General features: G+C 43.4%; 1 protein-coding gene across 5 annotated transcripts in view; it reads right to left on the minus strand.

Moving 5' to 3' along the window:
- The window catches only part of MAST2 (microtubule associated serine/threonine kinase 2), a 221,383-nt gene that overhangs the window by 12,196 nt on the left and 188,011 nt on the right, over window positions 1-21,176 (minus strand). For all 5 annotated transcript variants that reach the window (XM_055341907.1, XM_055341906.1, XM_055341905.1 and 2 more), the window contains 5 exons: window positions 20,878-21,032; window positions 19,376-19,451; window positions 7,531-7,740; window positions 1,775-1,876; window positions 599-731 (listed from right to left, as the gene is read on the minus strand). In XM_055341907.1, the coding sequence (XP_055197882.1) occupies window positions 599-731; window positions 1,775-1,876; window positions 7,531-7,740; window positions 19,376-19,451; window positions 20,878-21,032 (676 nt within the window). The remainder of the gene's footprint in view (window positions 1-598; window positions 732-1,774; window positions 1,877-7,530; window positions 7,741-19,375; window positions 19,452-20,877; window positions 21,033-21,176) is intronic.

A 21,176-nucleotide genomic window follows, 5' to 3' on the forward strand; every position in this document is an offset into this window, starting at 1 on the left:
CATTGCCACTCCTATCTCTAGAAGTCCAGTGCCATTCACAAGGTCTGGCAAATTCTAAAAAGCTTCCCTCAAATTTAGGACAATTCCTGGAAAACAGGGCCCAAGGTTGGGCTACTGGTCCCCATCCTGCTTCACCGTTGAGGTTGGGAAGCAGGGAAGCAGGAGCAGGATGACTAGAGACCAGTGACTTAGAAGCCCACGCTCCACAGAGGCATAGTGTGAATGGAGATATCTGCTGAAGCCCTGGGTCAGGACCACACCAGAGTCACAGGAAGACTGGTAAGGGGGCCCAAGAGGAGGTAAGAAGGCAGAGGAGGTGATCATTTTTGAAAATGTAATTGCAGTCCTTTGCAGTTGACCTCTTCTGTCATTAGGCTCTCAATCCAACCCAGCTGGGCCCATGGCAGTTCAGGTTGGGTCACACCAGGCGGATGTGAACCAATGTGAAGGAGGGGCTGCAGAACACTGGGTTCCTTTGATGGCCCTGAGGCCTCTGCATCATGTCCATGTCCAGTCTAAGCCTATTCTTCTAGTGGCCTTCCCATGGTTAGAGCTTGTTGGCTACGGCGCGTCTGTAGCCACCAGGGTGCATGCTCACCCTCCAGCGGATCCCGTGTGAGGCCCAGCTGACTAACGATGTAGCGGGGAATGTCACATTTAATCCCTTGTCCCTCTTTGGCATGGCCCTCGGCTGCTTCCAACAGGTGGTAGAACTCTTCCGGGTCAAACTCCTGTGCCAGGAAAGGGAGGCAGTGAGTAGTGAGGGCTACAATCAAGTGAACGCCTCTTTGATTTTCACAGCACATACCCAGGAGGATGAATAAGACTTTTTCTTTATGACGGGACACTTGCCACCGAGCACCCAGAAACATCATGAATCGGGGATCTTAAGAATGGGGACAGAGTTGTCTTCCAGGTCAGCTCCAGATCAGACCTCCTAAGCATAGGCTGTCTTCCTGACAATAAGAACCAGACTTTTTGGTTTCAAGATGGCTCAACCTATTCATCTGGTCCAGAGTCTCCTGTGAGCCAGATAGTATTGTCACACATAAGCGCACACGTACACGCATGCCTGCCTTCAGATGTTTACCAAGCACCCCCCATGTGCTAGGGGCTGGAGAGCCATGTGGACAGCACAGCACTCTTTATCTATCCGGAGCACAGAAACATGAGGGTTCCAGTCACTGGGCACCTACTAAGTGCCACAGCCTGGGCTAACCCCTGCTAACACTTCTATGACCTCAGTGAGGAAATCAAGGCCCACAGAGAGGCACTGACTTGTTCTCTTGCACCTTGGACTCACCTCAGTGGCAATACTGTTTGCAGGACCATAATTATTATTTCTAGGTCTCCATGCCTCCTATACGAGGCACTACAAGACTAACTCCACTGCAAAGGGAGCACCTTAGGATCAGACACTCTGCTTTGTTCATGTCTGTGTCCCCCCCAGTGACTGGTATGAAGTAGGTGCTCAGTAAGGTGCTCCCTCATGACAAAGTGAAGCACTCGACTTGTGCTGCCCGACCTGGCCTGTGCTCCTGACCACCCAGACCTCCACTCTCCTGGGCCCTGCTCGGTGTGAGAGGGCCAGGCTGCTACCCCTCAGGACCAGCCATTTTCCTCATAGGAGCTTCTCTGGGCCCCCATGCTGGCATATCATAGTCAAGTAAGGACTTCAGCAGCAGAAATGACAGTGGTGCTACCAGTTTTGCTGTTAGCAGGAGACTTCCCCTATGTGCCCACCCCCTCCCGACCCTCCTGGGAGCCCACTCACCAAGCATTCCAGGAGTCGAGCTGGGCGGGCGATGACAATCATCAGCTTCTTCACCAGCTGCATCACAAAAGCTACTTCTGAACTTTCTGAGCGCTCATGAGCCTGCAGAGAAGACAAAGGTTGGTTAAGTAATCCCCTGGCACAGTGTGGTTGGGCTAAGGCAGGACTGGGCTGGGCAGAGCTGGCTCTAGGGAGAAACAATTGGGTGGTACAGAGACTTTTGAAAAGGAGAAGGCCAGTGCGCTGTGAGAGGGAGCTTTAGGACTCTATGATACTAGGGAATGTCACAGAGACATGTGGCTTTACCTGTTTCTCCATCTAGACCCCAGTTCAAGAGGCAACTCTCAATGGAGCGTTCCCTGTTCACTTCCCACCCCAGGCAGAATGTCAGGAATAGAAAGACTTCAAAGCAGGAGTGAGGCGACCAGATAGGTATTTTAGAAAGATCACTCTGGCTGTAGTGTGGAGAGTGCACTAAAGAGCATAAGCCTAAAGCAGGAAAATCCATTAACAGGCTACTGCAGTTAATGTGCACGAAAAAGGCATAAATCAAGGCAGGAGGAATGGAGAGAAACAGCTTGGGGCTATTTAAAATGTAGATGAGCAGACCTGAGGGTTGGAAGCAGCAAGAGAAGGGTACTGCAACTACAATTTTAGGGAAATTTCGGTGAACCCACAAATGAAATAAATACAAGAATGTAAGTAGTTCAGGTAAGGTAGGTGGAGAGGACTTGCAGAGTTTGAAGTACCTATACTAGATACTTTCTTGGGTATTCACTCAGCCCGGGAGCCTTTTTCTTTTTTATGGAAACTGCTCTGACGTCTAGGAGCTACATTTGTATTGTGTGGCTGCCCCTTCCATCCCAACTCCAGCAGCTCACCCGTGTGGATGACTCTCCTAGGACTTTAAAAATGGATGGAAAGACAACTGTTACTATCTGTGTGACTGAACCATACAATCTCCTGGCGGGTGAAAAGGGCCGGTCACGTCTACCAAAGGGATTGAGCTAAAGCAGCACAGAACAGAAAGGCATGAGAGGAGAACGACCACTTCCTGAGCTTTCCACAGCTTCTGGTTTCTGGTTGCGGTTCCTTAGGGCCAGGCTGCAGTCCTGCCTTCAATTCTCTAAGACCCACCCTTTCATCATTACGAGCTTCCCTTTCCTGCTTATACTACTCCTGAGTGGGTTTTCTATTATTTGCAACCAAAGAATACTAACCAATCTGGGAAAAGTGGAGGAGTTTTTGTGAAGCAGCCTGCAACACGGATCTGGAGCTAAGAACGAGGACAAAGCCAGGAGGGCGTCCTCAGTGTGTGGATGACAATGGAAGACACGGAGATGAAGCTGCCAGGGAGAGTGTGAAGGAAGGCGGAAGAGGAGAACCGACACACAGAGTGGTGCCCTGTGGGACACCAGCATTTAGTACTTTTATTTATTTTTCTTTAAAGTGGGTTTAGGGATCCCTGGGTGGCTCAGCAGTTTAGCGCCTGCCTTTGGCCCAGGGAGCGATCCTAGAGTCCTGGGATCGAGTCCCACGTCGGGCTCCTGGTATGGAGCTTGCTTCTCTCTTCTCCTGTGTCTCTGCCTCTCAATCTCTCTCTCTCTGTCTACCATAAATAAATAAATAAATCTTTAAAAAAAAAATAAAGTGGGTTTATTTTTTTGGGGGGGGCGGTTAATCTCTATTACCTAACATGGGGCTCAAACTCACAACCCTGAGATCAAGAGTTGTATACTCTTCCAACTGAGCCAGCGAGGTGCTCCCTAAAGCAGCTTGAACACCAGCATTCAAGAGATGGGCAGAGAAAGAACTTGTGAAGGGGCAGCAAGACTGTAAGACTTGAGAGATCAGTGTCATGACCCCAAGCAGGGAGAAAGGTCCAGAAAGGGATTCATGGTGTAGAGCTGTGAAGACAGATCAGGATGGAAAGAGAGCACGGGACCTCTTTGGCAATTGGTCAGTTTGTTTCTTGGTGACTTTTGCCTGAAACAGTTTTAGTGGGATGGTGGGAAGGGAAAGTAGAAGGCAGAAGGCTGAGCAGTAAACAGGTTAACAACCTGTTTCTTTCCTAACAGGAAAGAAAAATAGAAAATAAGGACTATCTAAAAAAAAACTGGTTATGAAATGAAGAGAGAGGCTGGGCACTTGATGAAAACTCATTTATTCTTTAAAGATTCAGCCCTAACATCAACTCTGTGGACCATCATCTAAGTCCTCTGCCTGTACCCCCCTCAAACCCATGAGAACAGGAAGTAACTGCTCCCTTTCCTATGTTCTGTTTGCTCATACCACAGGGTACCACATGTTGTTTTATAATTAGTTGCCTGTTTCTACAGCTACACTGTAGAGCCTTGTAAACAGAGAGACCGTGTCTTTTTTATCCCTTATGCACCAAGACTAGCATAGTGCCTCTTACATAACTCACGTCAATGTTTGTTGATTAAGTGTTTGAAAACACGATCTTAGGCTCTAGAGTAAGACAAACCTGGGTTTGGGTTTTAGCTCTGCTACCAAAAAATGGGTTACCTTGGGCTAACCTAACCTTTTTTTTTTCTTTTTTTTTAAGATTTATTGATGGGAGATGCTGAGAGAGAGAGGCAGAGACACAGGCAGAGGGAGAAGCAGGCTCCCTGGGGGGAACCCAATGCGGAACTCAATCCCAGGACCCTGGGATCATGCCCTGAGCTGTAGGCAGACGTTTAACCACTGAGCCACCCAGGTGTCCCAAACCTAACTTCTATTAAAGCTTTGGTTTCTTCATCTATAGATTTAGAGAATAACAGTACCTTACTTACAGTGTTGTTGTGAAGATTAGATAAATTAAATGAGATCATGTATTGTCTAGTATGCACTCAGTGCTCTATAAATGATAGTGACTTTATTAAAATATTTTATTCATTTATTTGACAGAGAACATAAGCAGAGGGGGAGGGCAGAGGGAGAGGAAGAAGCAGACTCCCCACTGAGCAGGGAGCCCCTTGCGGGGGCTCAATCCCAGGACCCTGGTATCATGACCCGAGCCAAAGGCAGCTGCTTAACCAACTGAGCCACCCAGGTACACCTATAGTGGTTTTATTTTAAATGTAAATCTCACCATGTCATTTTCCAAATTAAAACCACTCAATAGGGCAGCCCGGGTGGCTCAGCGGTTTAGTGCCTGCCTTGGGCCCAGGGCGTGATCCTGGAGGCCCGGGATCGAGTCCCAAGTCAGGCTCCTCGCATGGAGCCTGCTCCTCCCTGCCTATGTCTCTGCCTCTTTCTCTCTGTCTCTGTCTCTCAATAATAAATAAAATCTTAAAAAAAAAAACCACTCAATAATTTCCCCATTGCCTACATGATAAGATCTAAGCTCCTCAGACACTTCAGCCTTTGCCCTCCTGCTCTAACTTTTCAAATTCATCTACTAACTTTTCCCCCCTGCAGGCATCCTTCACCTATTCCTGCCAAACTAGTCTCTGCAATTCCTGGAATGTACCAAGTTCCTTTATACCTCTCCGAGTGGCCTGATTCCAGGGGCTGGCTAGTGCCAGCTCCTGGTGGGCAGACTGACCATAAGTGGTTGTCACTGTGTATCCTTTATTGTTCTCATGATACATTTACTGTTTACATTTGTTTTGTTGCACACAGGTCTGTAAACATTGCCTAAGATGTCTGTATATAGCTTGGGCTTTGTAGCTTTTGCTTATTCAAAATTCACATGTTAATGACTTACAGTGGTGGTCTACTTTGGGCATTATGTGGTTAAAAAAGAAAATACTTCCCCTCAAAAAACTTTTTAACGTGGAAACAATAAATTTCACAGAAAAAAAAAAAAGGAAAAAAGAACAAAAAACTGTTTCCTAGGTCTGGTGAACTCCTACCTACTCGTCAAGACTCAACTTTTCCCGAACCCTCCATGAAGAGTTAGTATATTCTCTGTCCTCAGAACAGACCTCTATTATTCAGTGCTCATCAGTCACAATCACTTTAATACACAAAAGTGAGATAATTCACGCAGAGGATTCAGTGTAGCGTCTGGTACACAGGACACTTAATAGATGATAGTTGTTCCTTTCACTTGTTGATGGGTCTGAACCCCATTCAACAGTGAGGTTCTTGAGCTGAAACCTGCAATGAAGATTTTTCTGCATCCCCAGGGCCTAGCAAATTAGGGAACAGATGAATGCACTGACTCCATATTCAGTGTTCTGATTGCACCAAATAGCCGGCTCCCAGAGGGCCATGAGTCAGGAAAATACGTGAAGGTTTTGGGCAAATGTTGACTTTAGCATTTCAGAAGGTCATTTTAGATAAAGGAGCAAACTAGGAAATCACTCCACCTTGATTCTTGACCTGATGCCACAATCCCAGATTCCTAGCCACTGTTAGAAAGTTATTCTCAAACAGAAACAAAGAGTTGCTAGGGATTTGCATGAGAATTTAGTTTGCTAAAATCATACTTCTACAATGTTCAAATTTAAGTATTTCTCCTGAAATCAGAAAAAAAAATTTTTGTATGAGGAAGCACTTTTTCATCTATTAAATCAAAACTTTCCTCACTGTAACTCTTGCCCACTTGGTTAACAGGCCTTTGAGAGGAAAGGGCACACATCTGCCACCTATTATGTATAAGAAATCTTCCAATATTTGACAGCAATGATCATGGTCATCTTTAGTCATCTTTCCCTAGATTCAACTATTTCCTAATTAAAAACAAAACAACTCCCTGCTCCTAATTTCCAGACTCACACACTGAAGTCCTATTTGATCATTAGCTCTGGGTTCTCAGCTCAGTTGGTACTACACCAGAGCAAGGTCACATGTCTGGAGGTAATAGGGGTCTAGATTAGGAAGCAGTCTAGTGCTTGAAGGCATACATGTCCTCCCCACTATACTTATGGTATAATACAGGGCAACTGTGATTTGAGTGGGAAGGCACCTGACCACCTTAGCGTAGAGGCTAACAGGAAAGCAAACCCTGGAGCAGGAATCAGTGCTTGGGAACTCACTCACCTGGGTGGCTCAGTTGGTTGAGCATCTGACTCTTGGATTTGGCTCAGGTCATGATCTTGGGGTCATGGGATTGAGTCAGGCTTACGTCAGGCTCACAGTAAGAACAGAGTCTGCTTGAGATTCTTTCTCCTTCCCTCTCCCTCTGCTCCTCCCCTGCCACTCGCACATGCGTGCACTCTTTAACATAAATAAATAAAAATCTTAAAAAAAAAAAAAAGGTACTCACTGTATACTCTGGTCTTGACCATCTCTTGGTTACTTTATCTCTAGCCTCCCAGAGAAGACTTTTCACAACGGGGAAGATCAGGTCTCTAAACACCTAAACCCCTACTACCAAACTTCTCATTAAATAAATACAATGTCAGCAAACAGATAAAAGTATAGTGCAAGCCCCAGTCTGTTTTCCTTTGGCTGAGCAGAACCAGTCTGAAGGTTCTGCTTACAACAGTATTTCCAACTAGAAGAGAACCCACCACAGTCACTGAGGCCACTTTTAGGCTTTGGGTCATAAACTTAGATACTTATGAATACTACCAATGTTGGAGCCTCAGGTAGAATAAGCGGAATCAGAAAAAAAGCAGGCTTCTCTTGTAATGCAGGGGACTGAGGAGGAACCGAAGGGGGTGGGTCCTGCATGAGCAAGGAGGTGACAAACTGGCTGAAAAGACTGGAAACACCATTAATGCCTTTATCTTAGCTTGGAATAAATAACCCACTACCTCATGGAGCATTTACCAGAGTTCCAGCACAAGGATACTCACATCTTGTAGAAGTTTCTCTAAATTCTCTTGAAGTTCATAGAAGTAGTGTGATGTAATGAGACGATTCCGAGATTTATCCAGGCAGTCTCGGGCCATCTCAATCACCTGATGATGAATAAAGCTCAAGGTTCCATCTGCCAAGGGCAACACGCTATCTGGAGTGTTGGAGGAAATGAATTCTGCAAGACGCTCTTCCATTTGTGCGGTGGCCTGCAAATAAAAGCAGGAAAAATGACATATCCCTTCTAGTTCCAGCTCAGTTGGAAGCTCAGCCTGGACTAGTAATAGCCTGAAGATAGGCTCTGTGATCCTGGTTTCCTGATGCTGCATTTGGGGAACCTGACAACTGGACACATGAAAAGATCATCCTTAAGTCAAGTCTAAATATAGTCAAGGGGCACGTAGGTGGTTCAGTGGGTTAAGTGTTCAACTCCTAGTTTCGGCTCAGGTTGTGAGATCGAACCCTGCATGGGGCTCTCTGCTCAGTGGGGAGTCTGCTTCCCTCCCTCTCCCTTTGCCCCTTCCCCTGCTCGTGTGCTCTCTGCTCTCTCTCGCAAATAAATAAATCTTTAAAACAAACATAAACAGTATAGTCAGGGCCCTCTATCATCTGGCCTTATCTGTCTCCCCCCGCCCAATCCTTGGATGGTATGCTCATTTGCTCTGAGGACCTGGAAGTGTTTGCTGCTCTCCCCCTGTAGCATGTTGCTTCATACCTGTTTATGCTGTTCCCTGTGTGTTCACCTGCCAGGCCTGCCTGGAAAACTCCTATCATTCCTTCTTATCTCAGTCACCACATCATCTGCCACTCCTCTGGGAAGTCTTTGATTGCTCCAGGCCAACTAGGGTTTCCTTTCCTCTGTGCTGCCACTGGCCCTCCCGATTGTATAAACCTACTGTATGAACACTGCTGCTTTCTAAAGACTTCTCTGCAAATTTCAATTCAGAGAGAATTTATCTCAGGATCTTCTTGCTTGACCTTAGGGCCCAACTGGACTAAGCAGATGCTCAGAGAGTGTTTGTTGAAGGTGTGAACCTGCCTCCTCATGGACCTGGACCCTCAGCAGAGCAGAACAGGAGTCTGGCTCAGAAGCCTCTTGGGAATCTAACTGCACAGTTAGGCCAAGTGATAAATTACATCAGTCAACAAGTTCCTAGCTGCCTATTTAGGACTAGGTCTTCTTTGCTTTGCCACCAGGTGGCAACTTCTGATTTCCAATTGGGTTTAGGGGTGTGTGTTTCAGATATTTTCACCATAAGCATTTTTGCCACAAACATTTTTACTGCACAACTAAATGGCCATAAGGCAATTTTGCTGAAAAAGAAAATAATAACTGGTTGACAGCATTGTTTGACAGTTTCATTTCTCCAATGATGCAGAATTCCCATTCATCATCTAAATCTTAGCCTTCATGACAGTCTATACAGTGGCTCAGAGTTTTGAATCCATATGCCCTATAGAAATTTGGAAGGTCTATAAATGGACATGTGACAATATGCCAAGGACAAACAAGAGCATGGAAGGCTTTCACAATTCAATACAAAGCTCAGTTATAAGTATGTATCCTCATGGGACACCTGGGTGGCCCAGTCAGTTAAGTGTCGGACTCTTGGTTTTGAAGCTCAGGTTGAAATTAAGACCGCATCTAGCTCTACGCTTGACTTGGAGTTGGCTTGGGATTCCCGTTCTCTCTCCCTCTGCATCCCTACACCTGCTTGTGCTTTCTCTCTCTCTCTCAAATAAATATTTTTTTAAGTTTTATTTTTTTAAAGTTTTTATTTATTTGACAGAGAGAGAAAGAAGGCAAGCAACAAGCAGGGGGAGTGTGAGAAGCAGATTTCTCATCGAGCAGGGAGCCCGATAGGGGACTTGATCCCAGGATCCTGGGATCATGACCTGAGTCGAAGGCAGATGACTAAGACACCCAGGGGCCCCTCCAGTTTAGTGCCTGCCTTCGGCCCAGGGTGTGATCCTATAGAGTCCCGGGATCAAGTACCACGTGGGGCTCCCTGCATGGAGCCTGCTTCTCCTTCTGCCTGTGTCTCTGCCTCTCTCTCTCTCTGTGTCTCTCATGAATAAATAAAATCTTTAAACACACAAACACACAAAACCATACTCTCATAGAGAAACTGACATTTCTTTTTTTGAAGATTTTATTTATTTATTTGAGAGAGTGAATGAGAGCAAGAAAGCATGAACAGGGGGAAAGGCAGATAGAGAAAGAGAGGCAGACTGCCCACGGAGCAGGGAAGCCTGGTGCAGGGCTTGATCCCAGGTCCCTGGGATCATGACTTGAGCCGAAGGCAGACCCTTAACCAACTAAGCCACCAAGGCGCCTCTAGAAACTGATACTTCTCTTAAAGAAGGATGAAATTTTGGTGAAAAAAAGAAAAAGTGTGATGTTGAACAAGATGAATCTACAGGTAAAACCAAAATGCATAATACTAAGACCAAAAGACTTTGAAGACAAGTGCTTAGGTACAATGAACAAAATAAAATCAGTTATTTGTGCTGTATTGCCATGAATCTACACTATACATTTTGAAATGTATTAAAATATTTTATATTTTGCAATAGCCTTTGATTTTCTTTTTCTTTTTCTTCTTTGTTTCCTTATGCCCCTTTTAATGAATATCCTTCATTTGTTTTCTGGGACCTTATCTTTTACAGCAAAGTTGCCCAGTGGCCAATTAGTCATGTAGTTAAAGTGCTTTTGGTGAAAACTACCTAGAACTGTAAATATAAACCATATGTGCACACAGGTATACAGTGTGTGGAGAGAGAAAGAGGCTTGGGGAGGAGAGAGGGAGTGGAAGGAAAGGAATCTTAACACATTTTCTCTAACACTGCATCTTTACATGAATGGAGACATGCATACAAAACACATGCAATGCTAGAATGACAACACCTAATAAATATAAGGAGGAGGAAGAAACATGTGAGGTGCATTTTAAACACTACACACTCCTAATTTAATAATAATTTATGATAAATAAACTTTATTTAAATTCAATTTAGTTAACATATATTGTATTATTAGTTTCAGGGGCAGAATTTAGTGTTTCATCAGTTGCACATTGCTCATTACATCAAATGCCCTGACCTCCTTAATCACCCAGTCACCCCTTCTTCCCACTCACCCCTCCTCCAGCAATGCTGTTTGCTTCCCTAGAATTCAGTGTCTCTTATGGCTTGCCTCCTTCTCTATTTTCATCTTATTTTTCCTTCCCTTCCCCTATGTTCATCTGTTTTGTTTCTTAAGTTCCACATGGGTAAATCTTATGGTATTTGTCTCTGATTTATTTTGGTTAACATAATACCCTCTAGTTCCATCCATTTCATTGCAAAGGGCAAGTTTCCATTCTTTTTGATGGCTGAGTAATATTCCACTGTATAGAAATATCAGGTCTTCTTTATCCATTCATCCACTGATGCATATCTGGGTTCTCTCCATACTTTGGCTATTGTGGACATTGCTGCTATAAACCCTGGGATCACCACATTTGTATCTTTGGGGTAAAATACTTAGCAGTACAATTGCTGGGTAGTAGGGTAGCTCAATTTTTAACTTCTCAAGGAACCTCCATACTGTTTTCCAGAGTGGCTGCATCAGCTTGCATTCCCACCAGCAGTGTAAGAGGGTTCCCCTTTCTGTACAACCTTGCCAACATCTGCCATTTCCTGAGTTGTTAATTTTAGCCATTCTGACTGGTGTGAGGTGGAATGTCATTATGATTTTGATTTGTATTTCGTTGGTGCTAAGGGATGTTGAGCATTTTTTCATGTGTCTGTTGGCCATTTGTCTATCTTCTGTGGAGAAATGTTTGTTTATATCTTCTGCCCATTTCTTGACTGGATTTTTTGGGTTTTTAGGTTTTTAGAATTTTAGATAAATTCTTTATAGATCTTGGATACTAGTCCTTTATCTGATTTGCAAGTAACTTTTCTCATTCCGTTGGTTGCCTTTTAGTTTTGCTGACGGTTTCTCTTGCTCTGCAGAAACCTTTTGTCTTGATAAAGTTCCAATAGTTCAATATTCCTTTTTTTTTTTCCTTGTCTTTGGAGACCTGCCTAGCAAGAAGTTGCTGTGGCCAAAGTCAAAGAGGTTGCTGCCTGTGTTCTCCTCTAGGATTTTGATGGAGTCCTATCTCACATTTAGGTCTTTCATTCATTTTGAGTCTATTTTCATGTATGATATAAGAAAGTGGTCCATTTTCATTCTTCTGCACGGGTCTGTCCAATTTTCCTAAAACCATTTGTTGAAGAGACTATCTTTTCCATTGGATATTCTTTCCTGCTTTGTCAAAGATTAGTTAATCGGCCATAGAGTTGAGGGTCCATTTCTAGGTTCCCTATCCTGTTCCATTATTCTATGTGTCTGTTTTTTATGCCAGTACCATACTGTCTTGATGATTACAGCTTTGTAATACAGCTCAACTTGTGATGCCTCCAGGTTTGGTTTTCTTTTTCAATATTACTTTGGCTATTTGGTGTCTTTTCTGGTTCCACACAAATTTTAGGACTATTTGCTCCAGCTCTGTGAAAAAGGTCAATGGTATTTTGATAGGGATTACAATGAATGTGTAGATTGCTCTGGATAGCACAGACATTTTAACAATATTTGTTCTTCCAACCTATGAGCATCCAATGTTTTTCTTTTTCTTTTTTTTTTTATATTTTATTTATTATGAGAGACACAGAGAGAGAGGCAGAGACACAGGCAGAGGGAGAAGCAGGCTCCATGCAGGGAGCCCGATGTGGGACTCGATCCTGAGACCTCAGGATCACGACCTGAGCTGAAGGCAGACGCTCAACCACTGAGCCACCCAGGCATCCCCATCCAATGTTTTTCCATTTCTTTGTGTCTTCCTCAATTTTTTTCATAAGTGGCCTTATAGTTTTCAGAGTAAGATCCATTTACCTCTTTGATTAGGCTTATTCCTAGATATCTTACGATTTTTGGTGCAATTATAAATGAGATCAATTCCCTGATTTCTCTTTCTTCTGCTTAACTGTTAGTGTATAGAAATGCAACTGATTTCCGTGCATTGATTTTATATCCTACGATTTTGCTGAATTCTTGTATCAGTTCTAGGAAATTTCTGGTGGAGTCTTTTGGGTTTTCTACACAGAACATCATGTTGTCTGCAAAGAACTAAAGTTTGACTTCTTCTTAACTGATTTGGATGACTTTTATTTTTTTGTTGTTGTTTGATTGCCAAGGCTAGGATTTCCAGTACTATGTTAAACAGAAGTGGTGAGAGTGGACATCACTGTCACGTTTATGACCTTAGAGGAATAGCTTTTAGTTTTTCCCCACTGAAGATGATATTTGCTGTGAGTTTTCTCTATGTGGCTTTTATGATATCGAGGTGGGTTCCCTCTATCCCTATGTGGTGGTGAATTTTAATCAAGAAAGGATACTGGGGACGCCTGGGTGGCTCAGTGGTTTAGAGCCTGCTTTCAGCACAGGGTTTGATCCTGGAGTCCCAGGATTGAGTCCCACATAGGGCTCCCTGCATAGAGCCTGCTTCTCTCTCTGCCTGTGTCTCTGCCTCTCTCTCTCTCTCTCTGTCTATCATGAATTAATAAAATCTTTTTTTTTAAAGGATACTACACTTTGTCAAATGCTTTTTTTTTTTTACATTTAGAGAATCATATGGTTTTTGTCCTTTCTTTTATTAATGTTCTGTATCACACTGTTGTCTTGTGAATGTTGAACCACCCTTTGCAGCCTAGGAGTAAATCCCACTTGGTTATGGTAAATAATCTTTTTAATGTACTTTTGGAGCTCAGTAGCTAGTATCTCTGTTAGAATTTTTGCATCCATGTTCACCAGGGATATTGGTCTGTAATTCTTTTTGGTGGGGTCTTTTTCTGGTTTGGGGATCAAGGTAATGCTGGCCTCACAGAGTTTGAAAGTTTTCCTTCCATTTCTCTTTTTACTTTATTTATCTGGGGGTGGTGAGGGGAGAAAGAGAGAGAGAGAGAACAAGCAGAGGAGAGGAAGGAGAATCCCTGTTGAGCAGGGAGTTCAATGTGGGGCTCAATCTCAGGACCCCAGGATCATGACTTGACCCAAAGGCAAATGCTTAATTAATTGAGCCACCAGGCACCCCTTTCCATTTCTATTTTTTGAAATAGTTTCAGGACAATAAACATTAATTCTGCTTTAAATGTTTGGTAAAATTCCACTGGGAGACTATCTGGCCCTGAACTCTTGTTTATTGGGAGATTTTTGATGACCATTTCAATTTCCTCGCTGGTTGTGGGTCTGTTCAGGTTTTCTATTTCTTCCTGTTTCAGTTTTGGTAGTTTATATTTCTAGGAATGCATCCATTTCTTCCAGACTGCCTAATTTGTTGGCATTAAATTGCTCATCGTATTCTAATTGCTTGTACTTCTTTGGTGTTGGTTGTGATCTCTCCTCTTTCATTCATGAATTTGAGTCCTTCTTTTCTTTTTGATAAACCTGGCTAGAGGTTTATTTATTAACTCTTTCAGAGAACCAGCTCCTAGTTTCGTTAATCTGTTCTGGTTGTTTTGGTTTTTACTTCATTGATTTCTGCTCTAATCTTTATTATTTATCTTCTGCTGGATTTAGGCTTTATTTGCTGTTCTTTTTCCAGCTCCTTTAGGTATAAGGTTAGCTTGTGCATTTGAAACTTTTCTAATTTCTTGAGAAAGGCTTGTATTTCTATTTACTTCCCTCTTAGGACTGCCTTTGCTGCATCCCAAAGGTTTTGAACAGTTGTTTTCTTTTTTTTTTTCTTTTTTTCTTTTTTAAAGATTTTATTTATTCACTCATGATAGACAGAGAGAGAGAGAGAGAGAGAGAGAGAGAGAGAGAGAGAGAGAGAGAAGCAGGCTCCATGCAGAGAGCCCAACGTGGGACTCGATCCTGGGACTCTAGGATTACGCCCTGGGCCAAAGGCAGGCGCCAAACCGCTGAGCCACCCAGGGATCCCCTGAACAGTTGTTTTCATTTTCATTTGTTTCCATGCATTTTCAAAACTTCTTTAATTTCCTGGTTGACCCATTCATTCTTTAGTGGGATGCTCTTTAACCTCGAAATATTCGAGTTCCTTTCAAGTTTCCTCATGTGATTGAGTTCAAGTTGCAAAGCATTGTGGTCTAAAAATATGCATGGTATAACCTCAGTCTTTTTATACTGGTTGATTCACGATGTGATGTATTCTGGAGAATGTTCCATGTGCACTCAAGAAGAATGTGTATTCTGCTGCTTTAGGGTGAAATGCTCTGAACATATCCATGAAGTCTATTTGGTACAGGGTGTCATTCAAAGCCCTTGTTTCCTTGTTGATCTTTGGCTTAGATGATGTATCCATTGCCCTGAGTGGGGTGTTAAAGTCCCCTACTATTATTGTATTATTACCAATGTGTTTCTTTAATTTTGGTACTAATTGGTTTGTATATTGGCTGCTCCCAAGTTAGGTACGTAAAGATTTACAATTGTTAGATCTTCTTGTTGGATAGACCCTTTTGTTATGCTATAGTGCTCTTTTTCATCTTGTCACAGTCTTTGGTTTAAAATCTAATCTGTCTGATATGAAATGGCTACACTGGCTTTTCTTTGATGTCACTGGCATGATAAATGGTTCTCCACCCCCTTACTTTCAATCTGGAGATGTCTTGGGTCTAAAATGAATCTCTTCTAAGCAGCATATCAATGGATCTCGTTTTTTATTTATTTTTTATTTATTTTAAAGATGTTTTACTTATTTATTCATGGGGGGTGGGGGGCAGAGACACAGGCAGAGGGAGAAGCAGGCTCCATGTAGGAGCCTGATATGGGATTCGATCCCGGGACTCCAGGATCAGGCCCTGGGCCAAAGGCAGGCACTAAACCGCTGGGCCACCCAGGGATCCTGGATCTTGTTTTTTAGTCCATTCTGGTATCTTATGTATTTTGATTGGAGCATTTAGTCCATTTACATTCAGAGTAGTTACTGAAAGATGAATTTAGTGTCATTGTATTACCTGTAAAGTCAATGCTCCTATAAATTGTTTCTATTCCCTTCTGGTCTATTGTTATTTTTGTGCTCTCTTTGCTTATAGGATCAACTTTAATATTTCTTGCAGGGCTGATTTAGTGTTCACACATTCCTTTAGTTTTTTATTGTCCTGGAAGCTATTCATCTCTTCTAGTCTGAATGACAGCCTTACTGGATAAAGTATTCTTGGCTGCATATTTTCCCCACTTACCATGCTGGATATATCAAGGCAGTTCTTTCTGATCTGCCAGGTCTCTGTGGATAGGTCTGCTGCCAGCCTTATATGTCTACCCTTGTAGGTTAAGGACCTCTTATCTTGAGCTGCTTTCAGGATTTTCTCTTCATTTTTGAAATTTGCAAAATTTCACTATTATATGTCAAAGTGTTGACCTACCTTTAACTGATTTTGAGGGTGGTTCTCTGTGCCTCCTGGACTTGAATGCCTGTTTCCTTCCCCAGAGTAGGAAGTTCTCAGCTATAATTTGTTCAAATAAACCTTCTGCCCCTCTCTCCCACCCCTCATCTTCTGGGACCCTTAATATCTGGATATTATTCTGCTTCATGGACTTGCTGAGTTCTCTGAGTCTCCCTTTGTGATTCAGTCATTTTCTTTCTCTTTTCTTTTCAGCTTCCTTATTTTCCATCATTTTATCTTCTCTATCACTGACATGCTGTTCTGCCTCACTCATTCTCATTTTTATAGCCTCCATTTGGGACTGCATCTTGATACTAGCATTTTTAATTTTGGCCCGAATAGATTTTAGCTATTTTATTTCTACAGTAAGGGATTCTATAGCGTCTTCTATGCTTTTTTCAAGCCCAGCTAGTATCTTTATAATCATTGTTTTAAATTCTAGTTCAGACATCTTACTTATACCTGTTTTGATTAAATCTCTGGCAGTGAATACTACCTTCTTTCTTTCGGGGTGAATTTCTCCATTTCATCATTTTCATCAGAAAAGAGTAAAAGAGAAAAAATAACAATAATGATAACAGAAAAAACAAACAGAAAAAACAAACAAGGAACAAAACAAATTTAAAAATTAGATCTGGGGTGTGTTTTGGTCTGTTGTTACAAGAAACTAGTTCCCAAAATTTAAGAAAAAAGGAAAAACATATATATACACACACAACACACACACACACACACACACACACACACACATACAAAATAAAATAAGAAACACTAAAAGGAAACAAAAAATATATATAGTGTATATATAAAAATAAAAATTTAAAAAGAATTGAAAAATAATAACTGAAAAAAAAATACTGAAAGACTAAAGAATAAAAAAACAATGGATGCTATTTATTGTTTTCCCCAAGAGCTTTGTAGCCCTCTATGACCAGTAAATTTAGTGTGAGCCAGTTGTTCATACTAGTCTTCTGGGGGAGGGGCCCATTGCACTGATTCTCAGGTGTACTTGCCCTAGTGGAAATTCACCTCCAGTGCACAGGGAGGCAGGGCTCAGTGTAAGTAGCTCTAGATTCTTCTATGTGGTACTACTTTGCTTCCTGAAGGCTTTCAGCACTGACAGGAGCGATGAAAATGGTGGCACACTGCTCTAGCCCTGGAGCTGAAAGTTCATACCTCCGCTTCAGTGAGCCCACACAGAAAAGCAGTCCTTCACTCTTGTCTCGCAGGGTTCCGTCAAAACTCTGTGTTCACCTGGCCTGTGCCTGAGTGTTTTTATCTCGGGCACATGACTGAGTTTCAAAACTCCAAATTTTATGGATACCTCTGGTGCGGACCCATGCTCTTTCTCCCAGGGGAGGGAAGGGGTCGCCCCATGCTTTTGCCTTTTGCTGGACCCCTGCCAGAAAAGTGGTCACATGACCGTACAGTGATTCACAGTTTATGGCAACATAGAGCAGAAAGGCAGCACCTAGACCTGCTGTTTTCAGCCATTTTCCCCACTCTTGTGCCTAGGAACTCTGCCGCACTCAGGCACCCCTGTTCTTCTCATGATCCTGAGGATCCTGAGACCATGCTGAGGAGCCTGGGTTTCTGCCTCACTTTGCCACCCAAGCACCTTTAACCCTGGGACACTTGCCACCATAGCAGACTTCTAAAAATTCTAATTTTTTTGTTAATGATTTTATTTATTTATTTATTCATGAGATACACAGAGAGGCAGAGACATAGGCAGAAGGAGAAGAAGGTTCCCTGTGGGGACCCCCATGCAGGACTCTATCACGACCAGAGCCGAAGGCAGACGCTCAACCACTGAGCCACTCGGGCGCCCCTAAAAGTTCGAATTTTTCACTCTACTGCTTTTAATACTTACTGGTACCCTCCTTAAGGAGGCTCCCCTCCCTCCATCATATCCTGAGGTATCTCACCCAAGATCCAAGTCTCTATACCTCCTACCTTCCAAAAAGTGTTCACTTTTTTTACTTGCAGAGTTGCAGCATTTCTTTTCTCAGACCTCTGATTTTCACAGGTACTCAGAATGACTGGAAGCTATCTAGCTGTATTCAAAGGACCAGACAAACTTAGGGTCCCTGACTCCTTTAACTCCACCCCCTATTCCTAAACTTCCTTATAAAGGATTTAGCATAACAAAATGCTTCCCTAGCTGTCCATTCTGCCCCTGTTCCTCACTCCTCCTCTCTAAAGCCTTCTCCAAGACCAGAAAACATAGACCATGGGGCCCAGGGCAGCAGAGAAATCACAGCTCACACTTACTGAGTGATTACTATGTCCTGGGCACAGTTAGAAAAGTTTAATATTCATTAATCTTCACAAACTTTCTATGAGATAGATACTCTTATTATCCCAATTTACAGATGAGTTAAATAATCTGTCTAGGGTCATATAGTGAGTAAATGGTAGAAGTAGATTTGAACCCATTCAGTCTGGTTCTAGAATGTATGTCCTTCCTTACTGCTAGGCTTCACTATGTGTGTCAAGAGGAAAAGCACAGAGCTTCATACCATCTCCCTAAGCCACCTATGCGTGTCCAGGAGACTATACTGGAGTCTCGAAAAAGGACACTCTCAGAAGAGCAGGGAACCACTGCACACTGCAGCCTCTGGACTCAGATGAATAGGTAGACCCAGGGAAGTCTGGATAGAGGATGAAGACAAGAGGCTTGAGAGCCCCATGCTCCTTGCTGTCATGGACAGGGAGTCTGTGCCAGTTCCCTGGTTCTGACAGAGCTGGCTATGTTCTGCAAAAACAGGGCCCGTCACAAGAAGGCGAGAGTCAGAGTGTACAGGCATGTCATGTTCAAAAAGAAATTCAAATGCAAAACAAGCACCCAGGTTCCACATACACAACAGTTTCTAGCCAAACTGCAGAGCTGCAAAGACTACTTCCCAGCTATCTCAGCAGAGTAATCTGCTTTCCTCAGCATTCTCCTGCTTGAAAACTCTGGCTCCCACCTTCCTGCTTCCTCCAGCCAGCATACTGGTCTGTGTACTCTCCGGACCTGGTAATGAGGCACTGCTTCAGAAATCTGCATAGAATAAACATGCTTTCTGCTAGCCAATCCTGTTCTGCAAGGACCCTGACTTGTGGACTTGATGTGCATGGTTAGAAACAAGGTGCCCAGTTCTTTCCTTCCCCACCGACACATGGAGGAATACCTTTCTAACATTTCCTTCTAGACACCACTCCAGGGAGTAGAGAAATAGAGGCCCTGTAAATATGAGCCCCAAACTCATAGTCCCTGCTACCTGCCTCATCTCTAGCAGTCTGAAAGCCTTGTGCTTATACCCTTCTCCTCCTGGTGCCTTCCTGCTCTTCTTAACTACCTCTGGAGAGAGCACTCCATCCCCTCACCCTCAGTCTCCCCACAGGTGCAGCCATCCTCAGGATTCTTACCTTGGGGAATCTTTCTTTGTATACATGATTCATCATTATTATTTCACTGTCAAAGGAAACTGGGGACCGTCCAGGACTAAATAAGAAAGAAAAAATTGTGTTATTTTAGTGCCATGGATCTCTCAAGAAGAAAGATAACCATTCCCAGAGTCCTTGCCCTCCCACTGTCTGCAGTACACCCACACACCTTAATGCATGCTGAGTTCTGGAGTCTTCCTTTTTCCTGAAGTTCCCAGGACACCTTGTTTGACTCAAAATAGTGCCATCTGGAACTAGGCTACCTTCCTGTAAGAAGCCTGGTTTTCACAAAGACCTCTGCCAGGGCCTGAAAAGGCCTAAAAGGAGGAAACCACTCCTGAGTCTACTCCTAGGTGGCTTTCCTAGGATGACCTCCCCAGAACAGGGCTCTCTGGGCTTTCTTTGCTTTGGCCAGTGGAGTTGAGCATACCCCAGCATGGGGTTCTAGGAATCAAATCAAATAAAACCACCACCAAAAAAAAAAAACAAAACAAAAACAAACAAAAAAAGGAAAACTGTATAAACCTATATCCTTTTCCAAATAAGCTGCAGCCAAGGAGGCTAACTTAGGCTCTGACCTGGGGGATAAATGAGGCCAATCCAGCCTGCAGTGAGTTATTAGCCTGGGTAATATTCCTCTTTGGCCCATATGTAGTTACATCTTCTTAAAGGATTTCAAAGTTTGAGTCACACAAATAAATCGGTATTTGGATCCTGGCCAGTTTGGTGCCCCTGACGTGTTACCCTAGCTGAGCTAGGTTCAGAATTGTCCTGCTCTGCCTTTCCTCCCTGGAATGGGCCACGGTCTGCCTGCTGTATCAATACACATTACCAAGTATTTTAAGAGTAATATAGCAGGGACTTCCTGAGATACTATATCCCTCTCAGTCTCAAATGGCCTCAAACGAACCCTTTACCCTGTGGATTCAGAGAGCACCAAGATTCAGGTATTCCTCTGAGTGAGACAAAGAAGGGCACTGGGATCCACACCCCACAAAAACTCAAATTTGTGTTTTTGATCCTCTGCACAACAGTCCCAGTGATCATCTGCATCAGTCTCTGAACTTGAACCAGTCCTTGTGGTCTGGCTCAGCTCACTTCCTGATATTCAGAGTAGAAACATTATCTGAGGGCATTCTTCCTGGGAGGCCCTGCTCCTCTGTGCTCCTACCTCGAACATATTAGCCAATTAATTATTTCCCAGGGGCTCTGGAAAGCTGAACTCACGTCATTAAAGCCATGCCCATTTTAATTTCCATCCTCTTCTTCAACCTGGAATTCTGGCATAGTTTTACCAGCTAATGCCAAAGGAAAGAGCTAATTGAAGGAATTCAGAGTTAAGTAGTTGTCACAGACACTGTATGGCGTACAAAGCCTAAATTATTTACTCTCTTGCGCTTTATAGAAAATCTGCCTATTCCTATGCTGTGCAAACAAGCTGAGCTCCACAGATCCTAGGGTTGCAGGCAGAGAGCAGTCCTCACCTGAGGCTGCGAGAGCGCGGCCGCATGGCTGGGGACTGCCGTCCCTCCTCATCTGGTACACTCTCTGTGCTGAAATGCTTCGTCAAAAAGTGCAGCTCATCGGCTGTAGGCTGGAAGGGCAACTGGTGCAGCTTCTCCTGTGAGGAACATGATGACTAGAGGGAAAAACATTAACAAGCAGCATTACAGACACGTCTGAGGCAAGTCCAGGAACAGACAGGACTTTCCAGTCAGTGTAAACCCACAGGTAACCCAAAGCAGGCCTTCTCTGCCTTGCTCCTTTTAGCCTCCACTGGGCA

This window comes from Nyctereutes procyonoides, unplaced genomic scaffold (assembly GCF_905146905.1).
Source record: "Nyctereutes procyonoides isolate TBG_1078 unplaced genomic scaffold, NYPRO_anot_genome, whole genome shotgun sequence".
Lineage (NCBI taxonomy): Eukaryota > Metazoa > Chordata > Mammalia > Carnivora > Canidae > Nyctereutes > Nyctereutes procyonoides.